We start from the raw sequence: 20,494 nt of genomic DNA, 5'->3' as shown, positions 1-20,494 counted from the left end.
ACATTGCAGCAGCCAAGGACCCCTCATTTACACGCAGGCCATTGATCCACTGACTGCCCATTTACGGTTTAGTACTGACTCGCATCGTTCCCAGGCCGCAGAGTGACCTCATATCTCCAACAAGGTTGTGTCGGTGATGGTTGCTTGGGTCAGAGCCTTGAAGGTCTGGATCTTCGGAAACACGTAGACTACTAACTCTGTATGGGCTACCGCACAATCCGGGGAGCAGCCATCAAGAAACTCACCATGTCCTGGTGCATCCGCATTCAACCCCTCCACGCGCACCACCGCCATTCCACCGCATCCACCATCCCGCATCCCGCATCCGAAGCCTGCGAGCGATGATGGTTTGACGCAGCCCGATCCCTCCGAACCATATGCTACGTCATGCTAGGTCGGCAAAACAGTCAGTAAGAACAACCCCGGTTGTCTCAATCTCCTCGAGCACGTCTCGCCACGGCCGATGGGGGACGCCTGCCGATGCTTTGCCAAGAACAACCTACAGGACGGTGCGTCTGCGTAAGGTGCTGCAAGGTTGAGCGCATTGGACGACGCCGTCACCGCCCCAGTTTGAGAGGCATTCCGGGCTCGCGAGCTGCATGTCGGGGTAACATTGTCTCACACACATGGCCCCCTCAGGCTGCTGGGTTGAGGTTCACGCCCTGGTGATCATATCCCCGTTGTCTCCTCCCAGAGGGTCAAACGGCCAAGCAATCCTGATGGGCATCCTGCAGTTCGCCGCTTGAGGCTATTCGGCTCATAAGATCCCCTGTGTTTCCACAGATTAAGCACAGATTGGGGGTACCTCTCAGTGGGACGAGACGCATGCAGACTAGATTACAGGTGGCCGTTCCAACAAGGGCTCTTCCCGTACCGTCCGAGCAACGACGTACACTTCCCTCTCCGCGGGACGGCCGCGGCCATCGTTCCAGAGGAAAGCACATAGCGACACAGCAGCCCTCTGCCCCACCTACTCCCGCTTTACCGGATTGCGACTATGGGAAGCCGTCACAGCATACCACGGCCACGTCCGCGCCAAGCTTGCTCTACGGTGTCCCAAGAATACATAATCCCCGGCGTCCGAAATCCATGGGTGCCTATCACGGTCCGATAGATACGGCTGTTATTTTGGTCGATATTGACATCACGAACCACGCCGAGCTCTGTCCAGCGCTTGCAGTGCATCGCCACTGTATCACACTGTTGGAAATCCGTGTCTGGTCTATTCATGGACTGAGATACACAAGCCGCAGCCCAGCTCCTCCCTGACAACCTGGTGTGTATCTATTGTTCGGATTGTGGGAACACCTCCGCGGCCCATTAACTCGCTCCCCGAGGAAACAGAGGACCTAATACATGGGGTAACGAGAGACTTTGCTCTGTCTGCCAAACACAGTGGCCCCCTCGCCACATATCTTGCTCGGGCCAATGCAGAAACTCCTGCGCGACGTTACCTCTTCTCCTCTCAGGCACGGTCATTTCCCCACACACCCTCCCAGCGCCCAGGGAGAACTAAGCAGGACTCGGCAGAATACCACCTGCATCCTGAGCTGCCCGTCATTTGCTGGGAACATTGGCCAAGGCTACTGGTTCCGATTCAGCGACCCTTTACCGGTACCAACATTCGATGGTCTCACCGGGGCACGTTTTGGGACACCTACCACGTGATAGCGATGAGATACCTTCCATAGAATGAGCCGATCTCGATCGTCCACTTTGTGATGCGTCACATCATTCCTCTTTTGCCCCTCCCTTCTTCTCACCAACGAAAGATTTGATGGGTAGGCCTCATGGCTCTGACGTCGAAGTGAGACATAGACCCCGTGACCTGCTAACCCTCCTACCTCTTGTTGGTTTCGCAACCTTTTTGCATTTACCCAGGTCTCCTGGTGAACTCGAATCCCCATGACGGAAGGGCGGGGCCTGCACTATGGGGAGAGCAAAAGGAAAAGCCGGCCCTGCAGTGTCACTCAGCAAAGAGATGGCTAGATGCTAAGGATCATGCTTCCCCATGCATGGTGTCGCAAGCGCACGATCAGCCCGTCTTTGACAAATAAACTGCTTCCAAGGGGTGCCCCGGTTATGTATGCGAGCTAGCCGTCGAGCTTTTTCCCCGGTTGGCCGGCAGTTTCGAAACGCCTCCTCAAACGATTCACCATCTTCTTTCGTGCTCTTGAGGTATCTTGATCACCAAGGGTATATTTCGTTAGCATACCCACGAAGTCCGGCATGGCGTACAATATGGGACCCATACCAAGATTTTGCTAAACCCCCTTTCGGTATTCCTACATATCAAACCACGACAAATAGCTGCCGTCTTGCCCGTCTCGTGAAGTTAATGAAAGGTGTGCCCGTCACACAGAATTGATGTCGGTCAAGTCAAGCTGCGCGCCCACTTGACCCCGGCCTTTGTCAACAACTTCTCAATCCACTTCACTTTCAACCACTTAGCCAATGCTGCGTCATCCTCCGGGACCTCCTGGATGGGGAACTGGCGCACAGGCACTTGGCACCGATACCTTTGGCCTCTGTCCTCCTTGCTCTCGCTCATCCGTGGCGCAGCCAAGCTAGAATTCGTTCCCGCACTAATAGGCAATCGTCAGTTTGTAGGCGGCCTTAACATGTGACGCCTACTGCAGACGATAGGCCAACCCTTCGTGCGAGGATAGAGTAATTGCAGGGGCCATTCCCGGCAAAACTACTCACATCGTTTTCCCTGGAATCGGCGAGGTTTTCAAGGGGTAAGGGACGCGCCTTATGGAAAGGAGACGAGCCACTATCCTTTCCAAACCACATCGATCAGCAGAAGGTAAGTCAAAAGAGACAAAAGCAAAGGGGAGGATTAAAGAGAAAAAAAGGGGAACCAGGATACTAGCCTCACCCATACAATCCCGCCAAAACACCCTCCCCAAAAATCCCGTTAATCCTCCTCTACCTTCCCCCACCAAGAGCATCCTCATAACCCCTGACATCCATCCTCACGACCGAACCACACCAGATTTTGGCCCTGACCCAGCATGCCCTCTGCACGCAGCGACAGCCTGTCCAACAAAAAAAAATAAAAACAAAAATAAAAAGGGGGGAAGGGAAGAAAGAAAAAGAAAAGAAACGAAAGTGCAATCTTCCAGAGCCAGGTGGTTCCCAACCACGACCACCGCGCTCTCGCTCTCACAGGGCAGCTCGTCCTCCCGAGTGGGTTATGACACAGCCACTGAGCTGCTAAAGGATGTGTTCCGCTGAGGCGAAAGGCTGGGGGAATAGCAGAGATACGGTGTTGTTAGGCAAGAGGTTAGGAAGGACGGGTTCACGGTGGGTGGTCAAGGAGAATAAGTAAGTCGACTGGTGAGCACAAAGGCTTCAATTTACTGTTCGTTTACCCCGCTATTTGTTTCCGTTGGATCGTTGGCATGGTTTGTTCTGTCCCGTCCACTCCGGAGGCAGGGTGATTCCGAGTGGGTCCGGCTCCCGGTGGACACGGAACGGAGGAGTCGAGTGGAGAGCCCGGCGCCGGCTTGGCGTCGCATGTGTTGTTCTTCTAGAGCTGCTGGTGATCTGATTTGAGGATGGGTCTGACTCTGTACTACGGGAGTGGCGCACGACGGGGATGTTGAGCATTGAGTGGTTCACCAAGGAGGTGAGTGGAATCGAAGAGTTAGTCGAGAAATACGACGCGCCGCGACGTAGACGTAGCCGACCAAGAACGGAAGGGCACAAAGGACGAGGCCAGGCAAGTGACTGAAGAACGAGCAGTTTAGACAAAGAACTAAGCACTCAACAGAACTATCGTCATGCTGGCGCACTTCTATGTTTCTTGTCGTGAGCCGGAGTACGAACACGGTGTATTATTGGTGGTACGCAGCGTACCGGAGTATACTGAGTGCCAATACCGCCGATCCCGAGATCTAGATGACGTGCAGCAGCTCAAACAGCTTGGCGCACCCGGTAGAGAGGAATACAAATCACAAGTGAGTAGATGATTTCAGTTTGGACAATGTAAATTAACCAGGATAAGGTGTAAGGGGAAATCGACTGGCTGCAGTGCATATGGCGGCGGGCCATGACGATCCTGATCATGCAGATTGGTTAACGTGGTGGGAACCCGGCAGAGACAAACAAAGGTTGGATGGCTACCTTAGCTAGCCCGACCGTTAGCTGGATCATGAGACAGCAAAACTGCCCCAATACAAGGGATGGATTTGGGCATTTGGCCTTCCATTCTCCCACGCACAACCGGATCCGAGAAACCCCTAGCACGTTCAGATCATTGGCAGTAAGCTAGCAGAGTCGCGTTATTTGACTTGGATATAATGAGGCTGAACTGCCTCGTCTCAGGCCACAGGTTGCTCGGTCCGCACTTCCCCGAGGTCGAAGTCACTTAAAGTTACCCTGGGGTTGTCGCCGTCCCTGGCGCATCGCGATCAAACCTCTAAGTGACAGATTCAGGAATTAGTCATTTACTAAACGAGCTGCGCAGGGGTTGCCAGCATGCGGAAACGATCCGCAGGAGGTAATCACGCTGATCTGACCACGGACAGAAAAGAGCGGGATCACCGAGCGGGCAATACGAAGTGGATGACAGTGGGTGTACACTAGGGTCCAGACTTCCCGGTGACGAGACTAGGCAGAATCGACGAGTTGTGTGTGGGCAGTATCAAGTTCGCGAGACGGTTTCTACTACGCTCCGAAAGAAGTGGGAAGATAGTGATTTGAGAATGGCTTCGGCCTTGCTTCCCCTCCATCTGAAGCTGAACCCCTGTAGCCACAAGCCACAGGGGTTTAGTTGGCCCGTGCACCAGCGGAAAGCTGCTACCTGAGGTACAGTAAGGGCTATGCTTCAAGATCCAAAGAGACTGAATGTGAGGTAAGCTCAGATGTCACGCGATCCATTGACTGACATGTCAAGGGCGTCCTCGAGAAAATGGAATTCACTCAAGCCCCTCCACATGGCTGGGCCATATAAAGCTGGGGACAGTTTCCTCGCAAGACGCTAGGGTTTTGCGAAGCTGCTATAATCGTTATTTTGCTATTCTGATCACCTCGCAGCGGATAACTCGATTCCACCCTAAATTTACCAGCGGAGTGCGCTGCTAGCGGCGCGCTTGCAGTACTCATTGGGGGCCATACCCCTGCATGTCAGGACTTGCATGTTCAAGCTTTTTCTACCTTAATAAAGGCAGTCCGAGAGGCGAAGACTGCGGCTTTCTTTCTCTTCCAGAGATCGATATATTGTCCGACCACTTTCCAGCTCAAGCTTTCCGCTACTCTGAAGCTCGGCCCAATTGTATCCATCCGCAGGGGGTCGTTGCTTGTTCAGCGGAGCTAACAGCCTTACCACGCCCCTCCCTTCCCCCCTCACCCCGGAAAAGTCTCAGCGATATCACAGCGCCAACTGTCAGCCACGAAGCAGATCTTTTCTACAACCCGAACAAATCCGCTCGGAATTTCCTCCAGGGCAATTCCAGTCACTGGGACAGTCACTAGCTTAAATTCGATTTAGCTTGTCGCAGCGTCAGAAGAGCCAAGCGGGATCTCAGACAAGGCTCCCTTCGCAACCGTTTCATGATTCCCAAAGCAACACCTCCTCTTCATGCTCGACGCACCCCTGATCTCGTGCCAAGCCGCCACACCCAACGATCCAGCATGAGGCAACAGCCTCGAATTGTCACTGCGAACACACCCATTTGTTGATACTAGCTGTGCAACTTCAACGCCTCTGCCGGACTGCATTGAGTGACTTCCCTAGCCGGGGAATCACTGCTCCCAGGTACGCGCCATGTCTGCCGTCTGATCCCGCATTCCGAGCATTGCCCTCTGCGCCCATCCCCCCCATCCTTCTCGAACGTCTAACCTCTCCCTGAAAAGGAGTGGCATCCCAGTTTCCTGCTGTCTTCTCCACTTGTTGTAACTTCCATGGGCATGCCAGTGCCGATTGATTGATTGATTGATTGTTGTCTTGTCGAACAACGCCGCTCGAGGGCTGTCGAAATTAAGTTTGGTGAAGATGACTGCTGACCTAGGATTGATAGCGCCCGCGGCTTACCCCTCCCCGCCGAATTACTCCTCGTTTCCGCGCCAAAGGCCTTCCGTCGCATCACTCTTCGACCGGGCAGCCATGGCTTCGTCGCTTTCGCCCAACCCGCTTTCTGAGCCCAACTTTGGTGGTAATGGGACTTCGGGCCAGGACAAGAGTCCCCTGTCAACTCTGAACCTCAACTTCCTCAAAACCCTAACGGAAAAGAGGACCACCAGAGGTGTGTTGCTGCGCGTGGTGACCCCCCAGCGCGGCGCCATGTTAAAGCTGACCCCAAAATACAGATGGACAGCCACCAAAGCGACGGGGGCCAAAGCCAGACAGCAAGCCAGCCCTGACGAGGCGACAGGAGCTAAATAGGCAGGCCCAACGGTGAGCTGCATTGTGTATCTCAGTACGCCCCTCTCCAGACTAATGCGCCGGCGCAGAACCCATCGCGAGCGCAAGGAGCTGTACATCAAGGCTCTCGAGGATGAAGTGCTCCGGTTGAAAGAAGTCTTCAGCAACATCTCGCAAGACAAGGAGCGGCTCGCCGAGGAGAATCGGCAGCTCAGAACCCTGCTGAACCAGAGTGGACTTGGAGCGGGAACGGTGACTGGCGCCAGCAGCGTGCTGGATGACACGATCAGCAACCCAAGCGTCGGCTACACGTCGAATGCCAGCATGGCGGGTGGCTATGCGCCGGCGTCCAGCAACACAAGCGCCTTCACGCCGCCGCCGTTGTCAGCGAACGCGATGAGCCAGCGCGGCGGGGGCATTTCGCCAAACAGCGCAACCTACCCGCACAGTCACCACCACAACCAACCACATCCTGGTCCAGGGCATCAGAGCGCGGGATCCGGCGCTGCTGGAGGTCAGCCGGTCCAAAATCCGAACGTGGATTACGATCAGGCTGGCATCGACTTTGTGTTAACGTACGAGAACCCCTCGACGGCTGATTCATCACACACGTTTGAACACTTTTGATGCCCCATCTTGCTACCTGCCCCTCCACTCACCCCCTTAAAACATATCACTACACTTCACTGCACATGCAAAGTTTGGAGAGCGGGGTTTGTGTTGCCGAGAAACAGACGCAGAAGATTATGTTGTTAGAGTTGGGGAAGGGGGGGAAGAGGGCTGAAACCTCCAGCGACGAAAGAGTACAGATATTATCAGTGAGTGAGACGAGCTAACAGAAGCGCCACCTCTCCGCGGCGGCGGCCGGTGATTATAGACTCGAGAAACCATGCATGAACCACATGCCGTGGCTCCTAGAGCGAGGCGTCGAGACGGGCCATGAAGCGTGCGGGCACGCGCTCATGGCGTCGTGTCCACCCGAGCCGTTTACCGACCTGACACCCGATATCCCCTTCGGCTACAGCAACGTGAAGGCCAACAGTGGAAGCAGTCCAAGCGGCGCTACCGACGTCGGTCAGCGGACATGGGAGCTGAGCAAGGCGGATCTCGCAACCCTGCTCGATCTGAGCAAGCGACTCGATCTTGACGGCGAGATCACCCCGGTCATGGCGTGGGGGATGGTGCTTGCGCATCCGAGACTGGGCGAGTTGAAGGCTGAGGATTTTGCGAGGTTGACGGAGGAGCTAGGAAGCAAAGTTCGATGTTACGGGTACGTCTCCGTCACTGATACACCAGATGGGCCACTAACTAAAATCCAACCTACAGTTTCGGCGCTGTGATGGAGGAGTTCGAAGTACGGGATGCGCTGGAGAGTATCCTTTCGGCCAAGACTGAGTATGGCGTTGGCTATTGATGATGGTTGGCGAGGGAATCAGGTACGCAGTGTATGGCTGGGCGGGCACTTTTAGTATACATTGGTCTGCACTCGGGAAAAGGTTGGCGGACAGCTCGGCGAATTTGGTGCTTTTGTGTGTGGCGGGGTGATGTTCTCAGGAATGGAACGACGCGTTTGAAGTAAATACAGGATACCTCACATATAGATACCATTCCTTTCAGCCCAGAACCTTGGGGTCGGAATCAGAGTGGCGGCAGAGCCGGGCACTACAGCTAAGCGTTGCGTCGGAGAGGTGCGTGCTAATGCGCACGGCCAGGGGAGAACGCAGGTCAAAGGCCACACCGAGCCGACCGCCGCGGCAAACCGTTGTAGTGCAGTGTGCCCCACACCACACCACACAACACCCCACCAACAAGAGAATTTCGAACTTTTTGAAAATATCAAGTTGACGCTTGACGATTTAGTACCAACCCCAATCAGCGCGACTCGATTGCCGCGGTCGATCGTCTAACCCCGCATTACTCACATCTTGCAAACTAAACATCACCATCGTCCCAACGACGCGAGCGACTATGGCGGTACCACCGGCCGGCACGTCGGCGCTCGTCGACCTCCTCAATGCGCTGCCCGATCCTGGCGATACCTGGGGACCCCCCATCACCGAGGAGACAACTCTCAACGGTGTTCCTTACGCCCCGTACTCCAAAGGCGACAAGTTAGGGCGTATGGCGGACTGGACCGATTCCAAGGATGGCCGGGACGGTCGTGGCGGCAGACAGCAATACAACCGCAACTATCGTGGTATGTCTTGCGCCGGCTTCACAGCCCATCTTCGGCCCCGACATGCGCGTAGCTGACTTTCCCCTGCCCTACCCAGACCAACAAGTATACGGAGCTGGCTCCGCTTCTCTCTTCGCACCACCCGTCGCCGAAGATGAGGCTTCGTTCTCGGTTGTGTCGAATGTTCGTGACTCAGGCAAGACCCGCTTTGGGCGCGGCGCCGTCTTCACCCGCGGCCGGGGCCAACGTGGCGCTCGCCAGGACACCCGGACCGGCGGCCGCCAGCAGTTCCAGCGCGGGGGCCGTGGCGGTGGGCAATACGGCGGTGGCTATGACGGACGGGGTGGCGGGCGGGGGAATACCGGCGCCCGCGGCCGTCGCTTTGGCTGGAAGGACTATGACAAGCCGACCCGCAACCGTGACGCATCCATCAACGTCAAGGCCGACTGGAAGCTTCTCGAGGAGATCGACTATAACCGTCTCAGCAAGCTCAATCTGGACGCTGACGAGGGCGAGGACCTTGACAGCTACGGCTTCCTGTACTACTACGACCGCTCATACGACAAGCAGCCTGTCAAGAGCGCCGAGCGCAAGCTGGCTGTGGTGGACCGCGCCGTGTACAACGTCACGACGTCGTCCGACCCCATCATCCAGGACCTCGCCGACAAGGATGAGGCTACCATCTTCGCCACGGATAGTATCCTATCGATGCTCATGTGCGCGCCGCGGTCCGTCTACCCCTGGGACATCGTCATCGTCCGGCAGGGCAACAAGGTGTTCCTCGATAAGCGCGACAATGCGGCGCTAGACATGGTCACCGTCAACGAGAACGCTGCCGACGCTCCCCTTGAGGCTTCCGAGGGCTCGCGAGAGACCATCAACCAGCCCGGCGCGTTGGCCGAGGAGGCTACTTACATCAACCACAACTTTGCGAACCAGGTGGTGATCGAGAGCCAGAGCCAAAAGGTCGAGATGGCGCACGAGAACCCGTTCTACAGCGCCTCGGACGAGACGGAGCCGCCCGCCTCCAAGGCGTACAAGTACCGGCGGTTCGACCTCTCCACCAGCGAGGAGGATGGCATGTACCTCATTGTCCGCACCGAGCTGGATGCGGTCCAGAAGAACGCAATCAGCGGCGAGGACCAGTTCGTCACAGTGCATGCCCTGAACGAGTTCGACAACAAGGCCCAGGGGAGCGGTGGTGCTCTGGATTGGCGATCCAAGCTCGTCTCTCAGCGCGGTGCCGTCGTCGCCACCGAGATGAAGAACAACAGCTGCAAGCTGGCGAGGTGGACCGTCCAGAGCATTCTCGCCAAGGCCGACGTCATGAAGCTTGGGTGAGTCTCTTGGGTCAATCTTCGAGTCGTGGATCATCCCCTGCTAACCGTGTAACAGCTTCGTCTCGCGTGTGTCGCCCAAGGTCAACGACAAGCACGTCGTTCTCGGCGTCATCGGCTGGAAGCCCAAGGACTTTGCCGCCCAGATGAACCTGCAGCTATCCAACGGCTGGGGTATCGTTCGTACCATTGCCGACATGTGCCTGCAGCGCGAGGAGGGCAAGTATATCCTCGTCAAGGACCCCAACAAGAGCATCCTCCGCCTCTACGAGGTACCCGCCGGCAGCCTGGATGAGGACGGTGATGAGGCTGGGGAGGCGGAGGAGCAGCCAGAGGCCGAAGAGGAGTGATACAGATCGGGTGTGGAGGCAGTTGTGGGCTGGGATCATGGATGACACCTCTTGTCGGAAGGGGGAATCAAAAGTGTGATTAGACAGGATGAGAATAGTACTAAGTCAGCGCGGCCTGGTTGATGCAATTTGGACGCTATTCATGACAATTGGAACACGATTATCACTTCGAACCGCACCATTGCTGCTCTACTTCAACTTGTCCTGTGCTTTTCACCTTGCCTTGTCCCGCTCTGCGTTTCCGTCTTTTGAGTGTAATTGGCCCCACGTGACAACGCGCAGCTCCGTGTGGCGTCGACCACCCCACCTTTTTTTCCCTGACCGCGTCTTTTGCGCCTTGTCTATTCAATTCTCGTCTTCTAACGCTGCAGTTTGTTCGCTGGGGAACTTGGCACCCCCTTTTTCGTTTGTTTGGGACAGCGGTTGCCTATGAAAGCATACAGTATGGCGCCGTCCGCGAAACTGTCTCTATCTAATGGCAAGGTACGGCGGAAGGGTCCAACCAGCACCACCACTCCCAGGCGCAGCAGCCCTTCCCAGAAGCAGTCCAAGTTGTCGTTCACGCCGAAGACGCCCAACTCTAGCTCTATAAACAACTCGAAAGCAAAGCCGAGAGCGAAACCGAATCAGAGTATCCTCAATTTCTTTAAGAAGGCGCCGGCGGCTGACGAGGGGCTCTTCTTCGGGGAAGGGGGTGCTGTGGCTAAGGTCAATGGGGTGCATGAACAGGATATTTACGATGTTTCTTCAAATGAAGAAGAAGCAAGGTTTAACGAGGCGGGTGGGGCGGTCAAGAGACGGCGCTTGAGTAGCGGCACGACGTCAAGTTCGAGCTCCAGCGAAGAGGATGCAGACAACGGTCTAGGTATCGCGGAGGTCAATCACGCGGCCCCGAGTCCAACTGCGGCTACGCCGGCGACACAGAAAAAGAAACGCCAAGGGAACCCATTCCTGGACGATGACGATTCTTCCTCCTCCGACGAGGAGGAGAGCGATAACCGACGAAACGGTGACACGATGTCCAAGTCCGCGGCCGTAACTACAACCAGGGTGAGATCATCGCAGCCGCAGCAGCCCTTGTTTGATGATGCTTCCGGCGAGCAATCGCCCGGTCGTGAACCTGCCAAGCTTACCAATGGATCGACAATAACCAGGAAGGTACCACTGCTAAGACAGCAGACGTCAGGAGACGAGCTTGGGAATGACAATGAGTGCAGCGGCCCGAAGGACACGCATACAAGCGATCATTTTGCATTTGAAGCCGAGGATTTCACAGGCGAAGAGCTCGATGCGATGCGATACATGGAGGAGCAGGCACGGTTAGAGGCTGGCGAAGAAGAGGAGGAAGATTTCGAAGGGAATGATGTCGATGGAGAGGCCATGACGGAGAACTGTCCAGTCTGCAATGGCAGTTTGGTTGGGGCAACTACGGAACAAGCGACTGCCCACGTTAATTCTTGTCTTGACGGCAATCCGACGCCCCTGCCAAAACCTCCGGACAATGGTGTCGTCGAGGGTACGGCGATGGACAAGCGATTTGCCAAAGCAGCTATTGCGCGGCCAGGACAGGCGAACCCCATCAGTCTCGGGGGGGATTCGGGAGAAGGGCCCTCGGCCTCGGCATTCACCAAGCTCATGTCTGGACACGCTGAGGACGCGGCTTGGGCAACGGCTGCTGCAGCGGAGAATGCGTCAAGGGGCATGCCCGCGTACAAGCGGACCTGCCCGTTTTACAAGATCATGCCCGGCTTCTCGATCTGTGTCGACGCCTTCCGCTATGGCGCCGTCGAAGGCTGTAAGGCATATTTTCTCAGCCACTTCCACAGCGATCACTACATGGGCTTGACAGCCAACTGGACGCATGGCTCCATCTACTGCAGCAAGGTGACCGGGTCGCTGGTCAAATCGCAGTTGAAGACGGCGGCCAAGTACGTAGTCGAGTTGGATTTTGAGAAGACCGTGCCGGTCCCAGAAACCACAGGCGTCACTGTTACGATGATCCCGGCGAACCACTGCCCCGGCAGCTCTCTCTTCCTCTTTGAGAAGGCCGCAGCAGGAGGAAGAACTCAACGCATCCTCCACTGCGGCGACTTCCGCGCCTGCCCGGCCCACGTCGAGCACCCACAGCTGCGACCCGAGACGGTCGACGCCATCTCAGGGCGCACGAAGCAGCAAAAGATTGACGTCTGCTATCTCGACACGACCTATCTCAACCCACGCTACTCATTTCCACCACAGAGCGATGTAATCAGCGCTTGTGCCGAGATGTGCGCTCTCCTAAACAAGGCTCTCGTCGCGGGCGACGACAGCGAGTGGGAAGCGCTACTCAGACGGCAGAAAAGGGGCGGCGCTGGTTCCGCCGGAACAGAGAGCGTCAGGCAGTTCTTCACCACCACCACCGCCGCCGCCGCCACAACCACCGCTGCCACCTCTTCCTTGTCCGCCCTCTCTCTCTTGCCGCCAGAAAAGCCCCCCGCGCCGTCAAACGACGCCTTCGCCTCCCTCAAACCACCCAACCGCAACCGCCTCCTAGTCGTGTGCGGAACCTACAGCATCGGCAAAGAACGCATCTGTGTCGCCATCGCCCAGGCGCTCAACACAAAGATCTATGCCACCCCGGCAAAGATCCGCATGTGCCAGCAGCTCGACGACCCGGAACTCACCGCCCTGCTGACCCCCAACCCGCGCGAGGCCCAGGTACACATGCAGATGCTCATGGAGATCCGCGCCGAGACGCTGGCCGAGTACCTCGAGATGTATAGCGGCTCCTTCAGCCGGATTGTCGGCTTCCGCCCTTCGGGGTGGAACTACCGTCCCAGCACGTCCGCTTCCGCTTCCGCTTCCGCGGCAGCCGGGGGAACCGCGCCGGTGGTGGCGGTGCCGGCGGCGACCAACCTCCCGCCCGCGAGCCTGCCGACGGCGCAGCTCCTCCACGGGCCCGGCTGGCGGACCCGGTTCGCCGCGCGGGACCTCGTCCCCCAGCGGGGCAGCGGCCGAGCGGCCATGTGCTTCGGCGTGCCGTACAGCGAGCACAGCAGCTTCAGGGAGCTGGCGCTGTTCCTGATGGCCTTGAGGATCGAGAAGGTCGTACCGACTGTTAACGTCGGGAGCGAGGGCAGCAGGCGGCGGATGAAGGGGTGGATTGAGCGGTGGCTGGGCGAGAGGCGGAGGGGGGGCCTGGTTAGGGTTCTGAAAGGGGAGGGGGAGGGGCCATTGTGGGACGGGAAGGATGGGAGGGGTGGCGGGGTATATTGGTAGGGATTCAAGGGCTGTGTTCTTGTTTTTTTTGCGGGGGATGGTATGCTCGGGCGGTCTGGACAATCCGGTCCTGGATCACTGTCTGTGTCTCTGGCGAGAAACCTCGCAGAAGAAAACGTGGGTTCTCTGTCGGGATGTTCCATCCCCTTGACATCTCTGACATATACAACCTTAGGTGATAGCAAACAAATATTGCCTACACAGAATCCTCTTCGGTCATTGTGGCGTCCTCCTTGCTCTCATCATTTCTCGATGTCGGTGCTAGACTTTAATGACCAGATAATGACATAGCATCACCCCGCTCCGTCTGCTAGATACGTAGCTAGAGAGGAGTGCTAACCAAGCCGCTCTAAACCCGGGAGATGAAGAAAAACAAAAGGGCAATACAGCCCCCAGCTCATCGAGACGAACAAAAGTATAAAGGCCTATATATATAGGCTGCGTGAATGGTAATGGGAACTGTGAGGCTCGAACTCACGACCTCAGGATTACTCCGATGTTTAACCAGATCATACCAATGTGCATGAGACCTGCGCTCTTCCAACTGAGCCAAGCTCCCCCTGTGGAGTTGGGTTGTTCTGGGGGAAACTGTATTCATAATGGGAGTGGAGCTCGAGGCTCGAGGCACATCCACGCCATTTCGTGCGGGGTCTCTTGATCCCGTGGGTATCACTGAGCTTTGTGCCCTGTCTGACACTGTGTCCGTGGTGATGCGGTGCGGTTCGGTTGGGACTGAGTTGGTGGAAAGGCAATGATTCGGGCGTTCGTTCACCCGGAGGTGCTATTAGTACCGAGCGGGGCTGGGTGCGTAGATTGCGTGGCTGGGTCCGGCGCGGGCATGGCATGAGCGATGGCACAACTGGAGTACTACGGCTAAGGATGAACCCAATAGATCCGTGATATTCGAGGGTATGTCCTTCGCAGGTGTCGCGGCATTGCTCCTCGCGACGAGGAGTTTGGAGCAACACTCGGTCTCTTACCGCAAACGCCAGGCTTTTTTCTTCTCTCTCTCCGAGCCCCTCACCCACTGCGCATAAACTGGTACGCGCCTTCTAGGTGGCCCTATCCGCCCGCGCTTACGCACCTCCCAGCCAGAAACCCAGATGAAGGGGATCTTCCAACCCTACTACGGGCTAAGCCCAACACTCCGGCCCCCTTCTCCCCCCATTGTCGTCAAAGACACCCCTTTTCCCCTTCCATTCATTTCGCTTTGCCTGCCTGGTTTGCAGCTTCTGAGCGGGGGGTTAGCTGCCATCTCCGGTCATAGCCGCGGCCAAGCGAGTGTTGGCACTCACCTCTCCTCGTAGCGTCCTCCAGCAGCGGGACATCTACCGCGCTGGCGGGCAAGTGCACATATCTCACGACAGATCCGCGGATGAAGACGTTCTTGACGGCGCTCTGTTCCGAGTGGGGCTCGTGTCAGCGGGGGTTGACATCAAAGGTTACCGGGTGTTCTCCCCCTCCCCACCCCCTCCCGACATCCCTATGATATGTATATGCAGCCGCGATGAGAAGGAGCAGTTCGGGCAAGGGGAATGCCTCACCAGATGGGGGTACTTGAGCTCCTCCTCGACTTGGATGTTGTCGAGCTTGATGTTGAGGAACTGGTCGACGCTCTTGAGGACGCCGCGGATCCGGATGTCGTTCTTGAGCTCGACCGTGACCTCGTGGTCGATGAGGGTTTTGAAGAAGCTGGGTCGGCGTTGATGGTTAGGCCCGCATTTTTACTACCCGCCGCCTGTGAAAGGCACGTTCATGTTTCCGGAAGACGCATTGGGAAGCCACAGTTTCATCACCATCCTTCACTTGAGAGGATCGAGATACGGAGCCGTCGGCAGAAGCGAGAGGAGTCGGACAGATGCTCGATGTTTATGCGTCGGTATTGTTGCGGTAATGGTGAGAGTGGGCAATACCAGAGTCCCGGCATGCTCCTCTCTCTCCTTCAGTTTGGCGATGCTCAACTCACAACCTGATCAACTGCAGCTCTCGGTGGCCGCATGCAGATTTCAAGCGACCAATGCAAAACTTTGAAATTCGGAATCGGAATGAGGATGACAGCCAACTCACCTAAAGAACAACATTTTTGCACTCTCGCCGCTTACCCCGACAAATGTGACGACTGGGTACTGCGGTTGTGCGATGAGATGCCAGGCCCCGGCGGATGGATGTGTCGTTGCGACAAAGGACCCACAGCAGCAGCGAGGTTAGGTTGGTGGAAGCGTTGTTGCCTTATGTTTTAGGCGCCAGTTTTAGCTCCTGGGCCTGCGGCTTTTGTGTTTGGGCGCAAAATGCTATTTTCCACGGTCCACCAGAAGCCTCCCTTCGTCAACTGGCAAGTGAGAGGACAACAAAAATTTTCCGAGGTGCGCCCGGGCGTAACCGCCTCGATCCGTTCCGTCGTTAGATCTCATTGGGATCGAATCGGCTAGCTACCGACAAGCAGCAGCCTACCCATCCCATGCCGGATCGATCTGCCCTGTCACACACACTCCTGGTCATACAAGATTTCGGGCTAGCCCAATGGGCAGGGCACAAACTACTGGGAAACCAACCGACGGTCCAGCATATACGTGATTCGATTCGGTACTATATCCGGCGACGGATCGGCTATTGAGAAGTCTAACCTCCATAGTAGTAGTGTTCCCCAAATCCAACCAGCCAGTCACCAGCCCCTCAATCAGGAATAAACGCAAGACTAAAAATGTCGGATCTGCAGCGAGCACGTTTCGGGCACTGCGTCCCATCCCACAGCCGTTATACTTCTTTTTGTTCTTTGTCTTTGGTGGTTGCGACTTTTCTTCTCTCCAAGTATTCCCGTTCTCGATATCTCCCCATCTTCGCCCGTATCGTTCTGCCAGCCGGCGGGTAGGGTGTAGGTGACCAGACCATATTCCATCTTTCACTCTCCTCGCTCTCCTCCCTCCCTCCCTCTCTCTCTTTCTCTTCTCTTTCTCTCTCTCGCGCGCGCATGCGCGCGCAAGCTAGGGTGCGCACAAAATGGCCAAATGCCAAGGCATCCTTGCCGAAAGGAAGGGAGAAAAAAAAGGAGGGGGGATATAGATGAGTAAAAGATAAGATGGTAGAGAAGAGGATATAGAAGCGCAAAACGCAAAATCACAAACGCGGGGTATCCTTCATAACCCATTCAATCCGTGATGCGAACAATCTTCCCGTTCCCGTCAGACAGCAACAGAAAGAAAAGAGAGTGCCGTCCCATCCTCTCCGCCCTGCCAACCCATTCCCCGTCCCGCCGCCATAAATCCAGCCAGCCTTCCAAAAAAGGGGCCGGCGTACCCATGATGCTATGTGCTGTAGCTCGCTAGCTGAGATGCTGTGAGGCCAAGTGTATGTGGTATCGATCGGAAAAGAGAGGGAATGCGAAAAGGAGCCGCTTCGCCAACCGAGACAAGACCAAAAGCCACAAATCGCCTTTTATAAAGAGAAAAAAGAAAAGAGCGAGGGCCAGACCGAGACCCGCCGTGCTCACCACGCAACCGCGCTGCAGAACCCGACAGGTAAAAAAACCAAAGGTACGAGGTGTTGCCCAATCTGAGAGAAAAAGTAAAACGCACATTCTCGCCAACCGCCAGACTCCTCGCCAAAAAGTTTGTTCCGTTTGCTCACAATCCCGCTGTAGATAAACAAGAGTAGGGTGCTGTCATAACTTCATGACCTTTCTTGGACATATGAAAACAGGGGGTATAGAGCTCAAACGCATCTCCTTGTCTTTGCTAACATCGCCGGCCGTCTCTTCACTCATCATCGTCCTCCTCCTCCTCGGGGCTCGATGCCACCCTCTTTGTCTTCTTGGACGGCGTGCTAGTTGAGGCGCCTTCGGACTTGCGTTTCGTCGCGCCTGTCGCTGTTTTGGTTGCTGCAGGCTGCTCCGTGGCTTCCGTCTTGGTCTCTCCACCCGCTGCTGCCGCCTTTTCTCTTTCGATCTGGGCGACCTCCTCGGCTGTCAAGAACCGTCCACCAGGGCCACGGGGCCGCCGCATCGCGTGGTTATGCCTCGACTCGTGGAGATAGGGCTTACGACCTTTGCTAGTCAGTCGAAGCGCCTCCTCCAGCCTCTGCCGGGCGACCCTGCGCTTGAGGATCCGGTGAAACTGCTTGGCATTGACATAAAGGGGGGATTCTTCCACGGCGCCAGACGGCATCTCGGGCGACTGAGGCGGGGGCATCTGCTGTGCGGCGGTCATGGGCGGCGGTACTGCCGAGCGAGGGCCGTGGTTCATCATCGCCGGCGCGTTCGGGACGCCGGGACTCGCGACCTGGCTAAGCCGCCGTTGTTGAGGCATGTTGTTGATTTGTTGCGGCGACCGCGGCCCTGCCCTAGAGTCCTTCTTCGCGTTGACGCCAGACATCCTTGGCGATTGCTGCAGGCTCGGGTCTGACGACATGTAGGGGTACGAGGATCCCGACGCAGCAGCAGTTGCGGCCAGGGCCGCGGCCTGGATCCCCGGCATGCCATAGTGCATGTTCTGTTGGGGTACCGTATACTGTGTCTGATACATGTTGTGGGGTTGTGTGGGCGAGGGTTGGTGTTGTTGCGAAGGAAGGATCGGTGATGTTTGGGAGAGGTTGTGGGACGGCGAGGTGATGCTGTTCCCACCTGCAGAGCTCGGATATCCCGTCTGAATGTGTGGTTGTGAGTGTGCGCTTTGCGGTTGCTGGTATTGTGCGTATTCCATCATCCTCGGAGAGGTTCCGACGAAGCGCCGAACAGTGACGCGGAGAGTCGCGTTGCTCTGGTTGCGATGGCGGGAAACAAGCCGATTATGGCGGAGCCGGCTGCGGGGAGCGGGAGCGCTGATAAGGGTTCAATGATGGGGAAGCAACACAGAGAATTACCACTCGGGTTGATCCCAAAGCTGTCCAAGAACCGCTGATAAAGCTTCCAAAGCCCTGATCTATTTGGGCACCCAGGCGCACTGACAATCAGAAAAGGTACTTTGGTACCTGTGAATTGGGCTGGATGTGCACCCAATCTATTGGAGTGATGCGCTGGCACTCGATGAGATGGTAGGGGGGGTGCTGCGGAATTGGTCGCACCGCAGCATATGCAAGCTGATGTAGTCGCGCGGGGCGAAACTTGGGTGGCTCAGTCCAAGGCCTCTCCCGGGGGATGGCGTGGACAAGCGCAGCCACGTGAGGACCGACGGGGAGCGTGAGGAGACACTTTGCTACGTCGCGAGAGACGTTGCCTGTAATCCCGACTGACCGACGCCAGGTTTGGTATTTTGTAGGTCGGAAAGGCTTGCCTACCGAACGCGCCCGACGGGTTTACCGCACCGGGGGCTTTGCCGTGGACCGCTATTGTCTAGGTACCAGATCTACCAATTCAGGGCGTTAGCTCTCTGCTATCAGGCATGGGGTAGGAGAAGCAAGAGGCTTGGATGATGCGAAGGGGAAGGGCGCTGCAGCGGTGGGCAGTTTCGCTCTTGTCGGCGCCTCGGGCCAGGGCCGGTTTGATGCGCTGGCATGCATGACGGAATATGCACGAGCCAGGCCCACCTTGTCAACCAGCACATCGCTCCAAACCAGTCTGGGCAGCAGCGCCAAAAGTGGTATGGAGGGAATTCAACCGGGATAAGACATGAGGGAGCCATCGGGCTTCTGAGTTGGGGAGAAAGGGATTGAAGCTGTGCGGATTCCGACTGCCTATCCACCACTGTAAAGTCGAGGCTGCAGCCCGATGTGTGGTTTGGCCACAAGGCGTTGCAGAATGGAGAGGCTGCTCCGAGGTCTCAGGCGCAGCAAAATCCGCAGCGTACGGCCAACCTTTCCCCCGCTGCTGTTTCTAAAACTGCGGCTAGAGGCGAGTGCAGATGGGGGTAGAGGAAGAGGAAGCCCGGGGCACGACATCGAGATGACCTTTGCCCAGGGGACCAGGGTGGTTTGCATGTAGTGTGCCAAAAATGTGAGGGGTTTGGTGCATCATCGCTCGGGACGGGGACAAGAACTAGAGGCGCATACGCACCGTCTCCGGGATGCCACGATCCGTAGGGTGCCACTGAGCAAGCGGCGTTACACTGACCGTGTAACCGCCCGCTGTCCTGGTCTGAGAGACGAAAAGAAAGGATGGGAGTGACCTCAGACGATGGTGGGTATCGCCGGGTACACAAAGAGGGTAGATGACCTCTTGCACCGGAACGAAGATTGGTCTGGATATGATGTGCAGCCGCGGGAGACCAGACGCGCCGTCCGGAGAAGGAAAAGCAATGTGGGAGAGACGGGAAACAAGCTGCAGAAGAAGAGATACTTACGCCAACAATTGAGGAGCCGCGGTTAGACGGGCGGCTAGGTAGGTCTGCGACGGTGCCGTTGTTGATTGAACACCGTAGAGATGGTCTCAAGTGCCTTCCGCAGGCAGAAGCTATCACGGGACCGGACTAGGGCCAATGATGAGAATATGATAGGTCTCCCGGCTGATGGTGTTTTTGCGGTTCTTGAGGTTGCCTGGACCCTGTGCTGATTTGCTATTCCTGTTGCTCCCAGGTCTTGGGTTGTCGGTTTGCGCGCGCGCGATGACTGGCTGGACAAGGGTGAGCTAGAGCTGCTTTTGGGAGCCCAGTATTTCCCAGGAGTGGGTACAAGGCGATCTTGCCGACCCCGAGTCGATCTAAGCGGCAGCCTGTGACGAGGTGTGAGTGGGCTTGTTGTCTCTCAAATGTGGTTCTGATATCCGCGCAATCATCCTGTTCACGAAAGGGGGCTGGCTGAGAAGCAGGCATGGCGGGGGCTGGGGCTTTGCATTGCATCACGAGCTGGATGTTAGCAAGGCCAGAGCCCCTGCAAAGCTAAACGGGCAGCTAGAACCGCCCTTATGCGCGGCGGCTCCGCCGGATAGTCCCGATGAAAGGATGACAGCCGGGTTCGGACGCAGAGAGGGAGAAAAAAAAAAAAAAAAAAACCGAAAAGAGAAAAGAAAAGAAAGGGCTAACTAAACGTACCTTGTCTGACTTTGTTCCAGAGCTGGCCTGTGCCGCGCTTGTCAAAT

At 56.5% G+C, this 20,494-nt stretch overlaps 5 protein-coding genes and 1 non-coding gene across 6 annotated transcripts; 3 read left to right on the top strand and 3 right to left on the bottom strand.

The window, feature by feature from the left end:
* Nucleotides 1-6,112: 6,112 nt before the first annotated feature.
* On the top strand, nt 6,113-7,784 carry MFIFM68171_01644 (uncharacterized protein; the record flags this gene model as incomplete). The annotated part of the gene is made up of 5 exons (XM_071057066.1): nt 6,113-6,251; nt 6,316-6,403; nt 6,460-6,945; nt 7,248-7,640; nt 7,697-7,784. 5 exons carry the CDS (start codon nt 6,113-6,115, stop codon nt 7,782-7,784), a joined length of 1,194 nt encoding a protein of 397 aa, XP_070913167.1.
* Nucleotides 7,785-8,338: 554 nt separating this feature from the next.
* MFIFM68171_01643 (uncharacterized protein) lies at nt 8,339-10,233 on the top strand (the record flags this gene model as incomplete). Its single annotated transcript, XM_071057065.1, has 3 exons — nt 8,339-8,567; nt 8,644-9,883; nt 9,942-10,233. 3 exons carry the CDS (start codon nt 8,339-8,341, stop codon nt 10,231-10,233), a joined length of 1,761 nt encoding a protein of 586 aa, XP_070913166.1.
* A 444-nt stretch (nt 10,234-10,677) lies between these two features.
* On the top strand, nt 10,678-13,491 carry pso2 (DNA cross-link repair protein PSO2/SNM1; the record flags this gene model as incomplete). The annotated part of the gene is made up of 1 exon (XM_071057064.1): nt 10,678-13,491. One exon carries the CDS (start codon nt 10,678-10,680, stop codon nt 13,489-13,491), a length of 2,814 nt encoding a protein of 937 aa, XP_070913165.1.
* Nucleotides 13,492-13,944: 453 nt separating this feature from the next.
* Nucleotides 13,945-14,050, bottom strand: MFIFM68171_t8. Its single transcript has 2 exons — nt 14,014-14,050; nt 13,945-13,980 (listed from the first exon to the last, which is right to left on the bottom strand). It is a non-coding gene; the product is annotated as a tRNA-Met (tRNA).
* Nucleotides 14,051-14,691: 641 nt separating this feature from the next.
* Nucleotides 14,692-15,572, bottom strand: LSM2 (U6 snRNA-associated Sm-like protein LSm2; the record flags this gene model as incomplete). The annotated part of the gene is made up of 4 exons (XM_071057063.1): nt 14,692-14,723; nt 14,787-14,889; nt 15,036-15,183; nt 15,559-15,572. The coding sequence occupies 4 exons, from the start codon at nt 15,570-15,572 to the stop codon at nt 14,692-14,694; spliced, it is 297 nt and encodes a 98-aa protein (XP_070913164.1).
* Nucleotides 15,573-17,243: 1,671 nt separating this feature from the next.
* HAP2 (Transcriptional activator) lies at nt 17,244-18,188 on the bottom strand (the record flags this gene model as incomplete). Its single annotated transcript, XM_071057062.1, has 1 exon — nt 17,244-18,188. One exon carries the CDS (start codon nt 18,186-18,188, stop codon nt 17,244-17,246), a length of 945 nt encoding a protein of 314 aa, XP_070913163.1.
* Between the last annotated feature and the right edge of the window lie 2,306 nt (nt 18,189-20,494).

The sequence above is a fragment of the Madurella fahalii genome, assembly GCF_045866475.1.
Source record: "Madurella fahalii IFM 68171 DNA, scaffold_1, whole genome shotgun sequence".
In the NCBI taxonomy this organism is placed as follows: Eukaryota; Fungi; Ascomycota; class Sordariomycetes; order Sordariales; genus Madurella; species Madurella fahalii.
The sequence above is the reverse complement of the archived record's forward strand: the minus strand, read 5'-3'. Positions and strand labels throughout refer to the sequence as shown.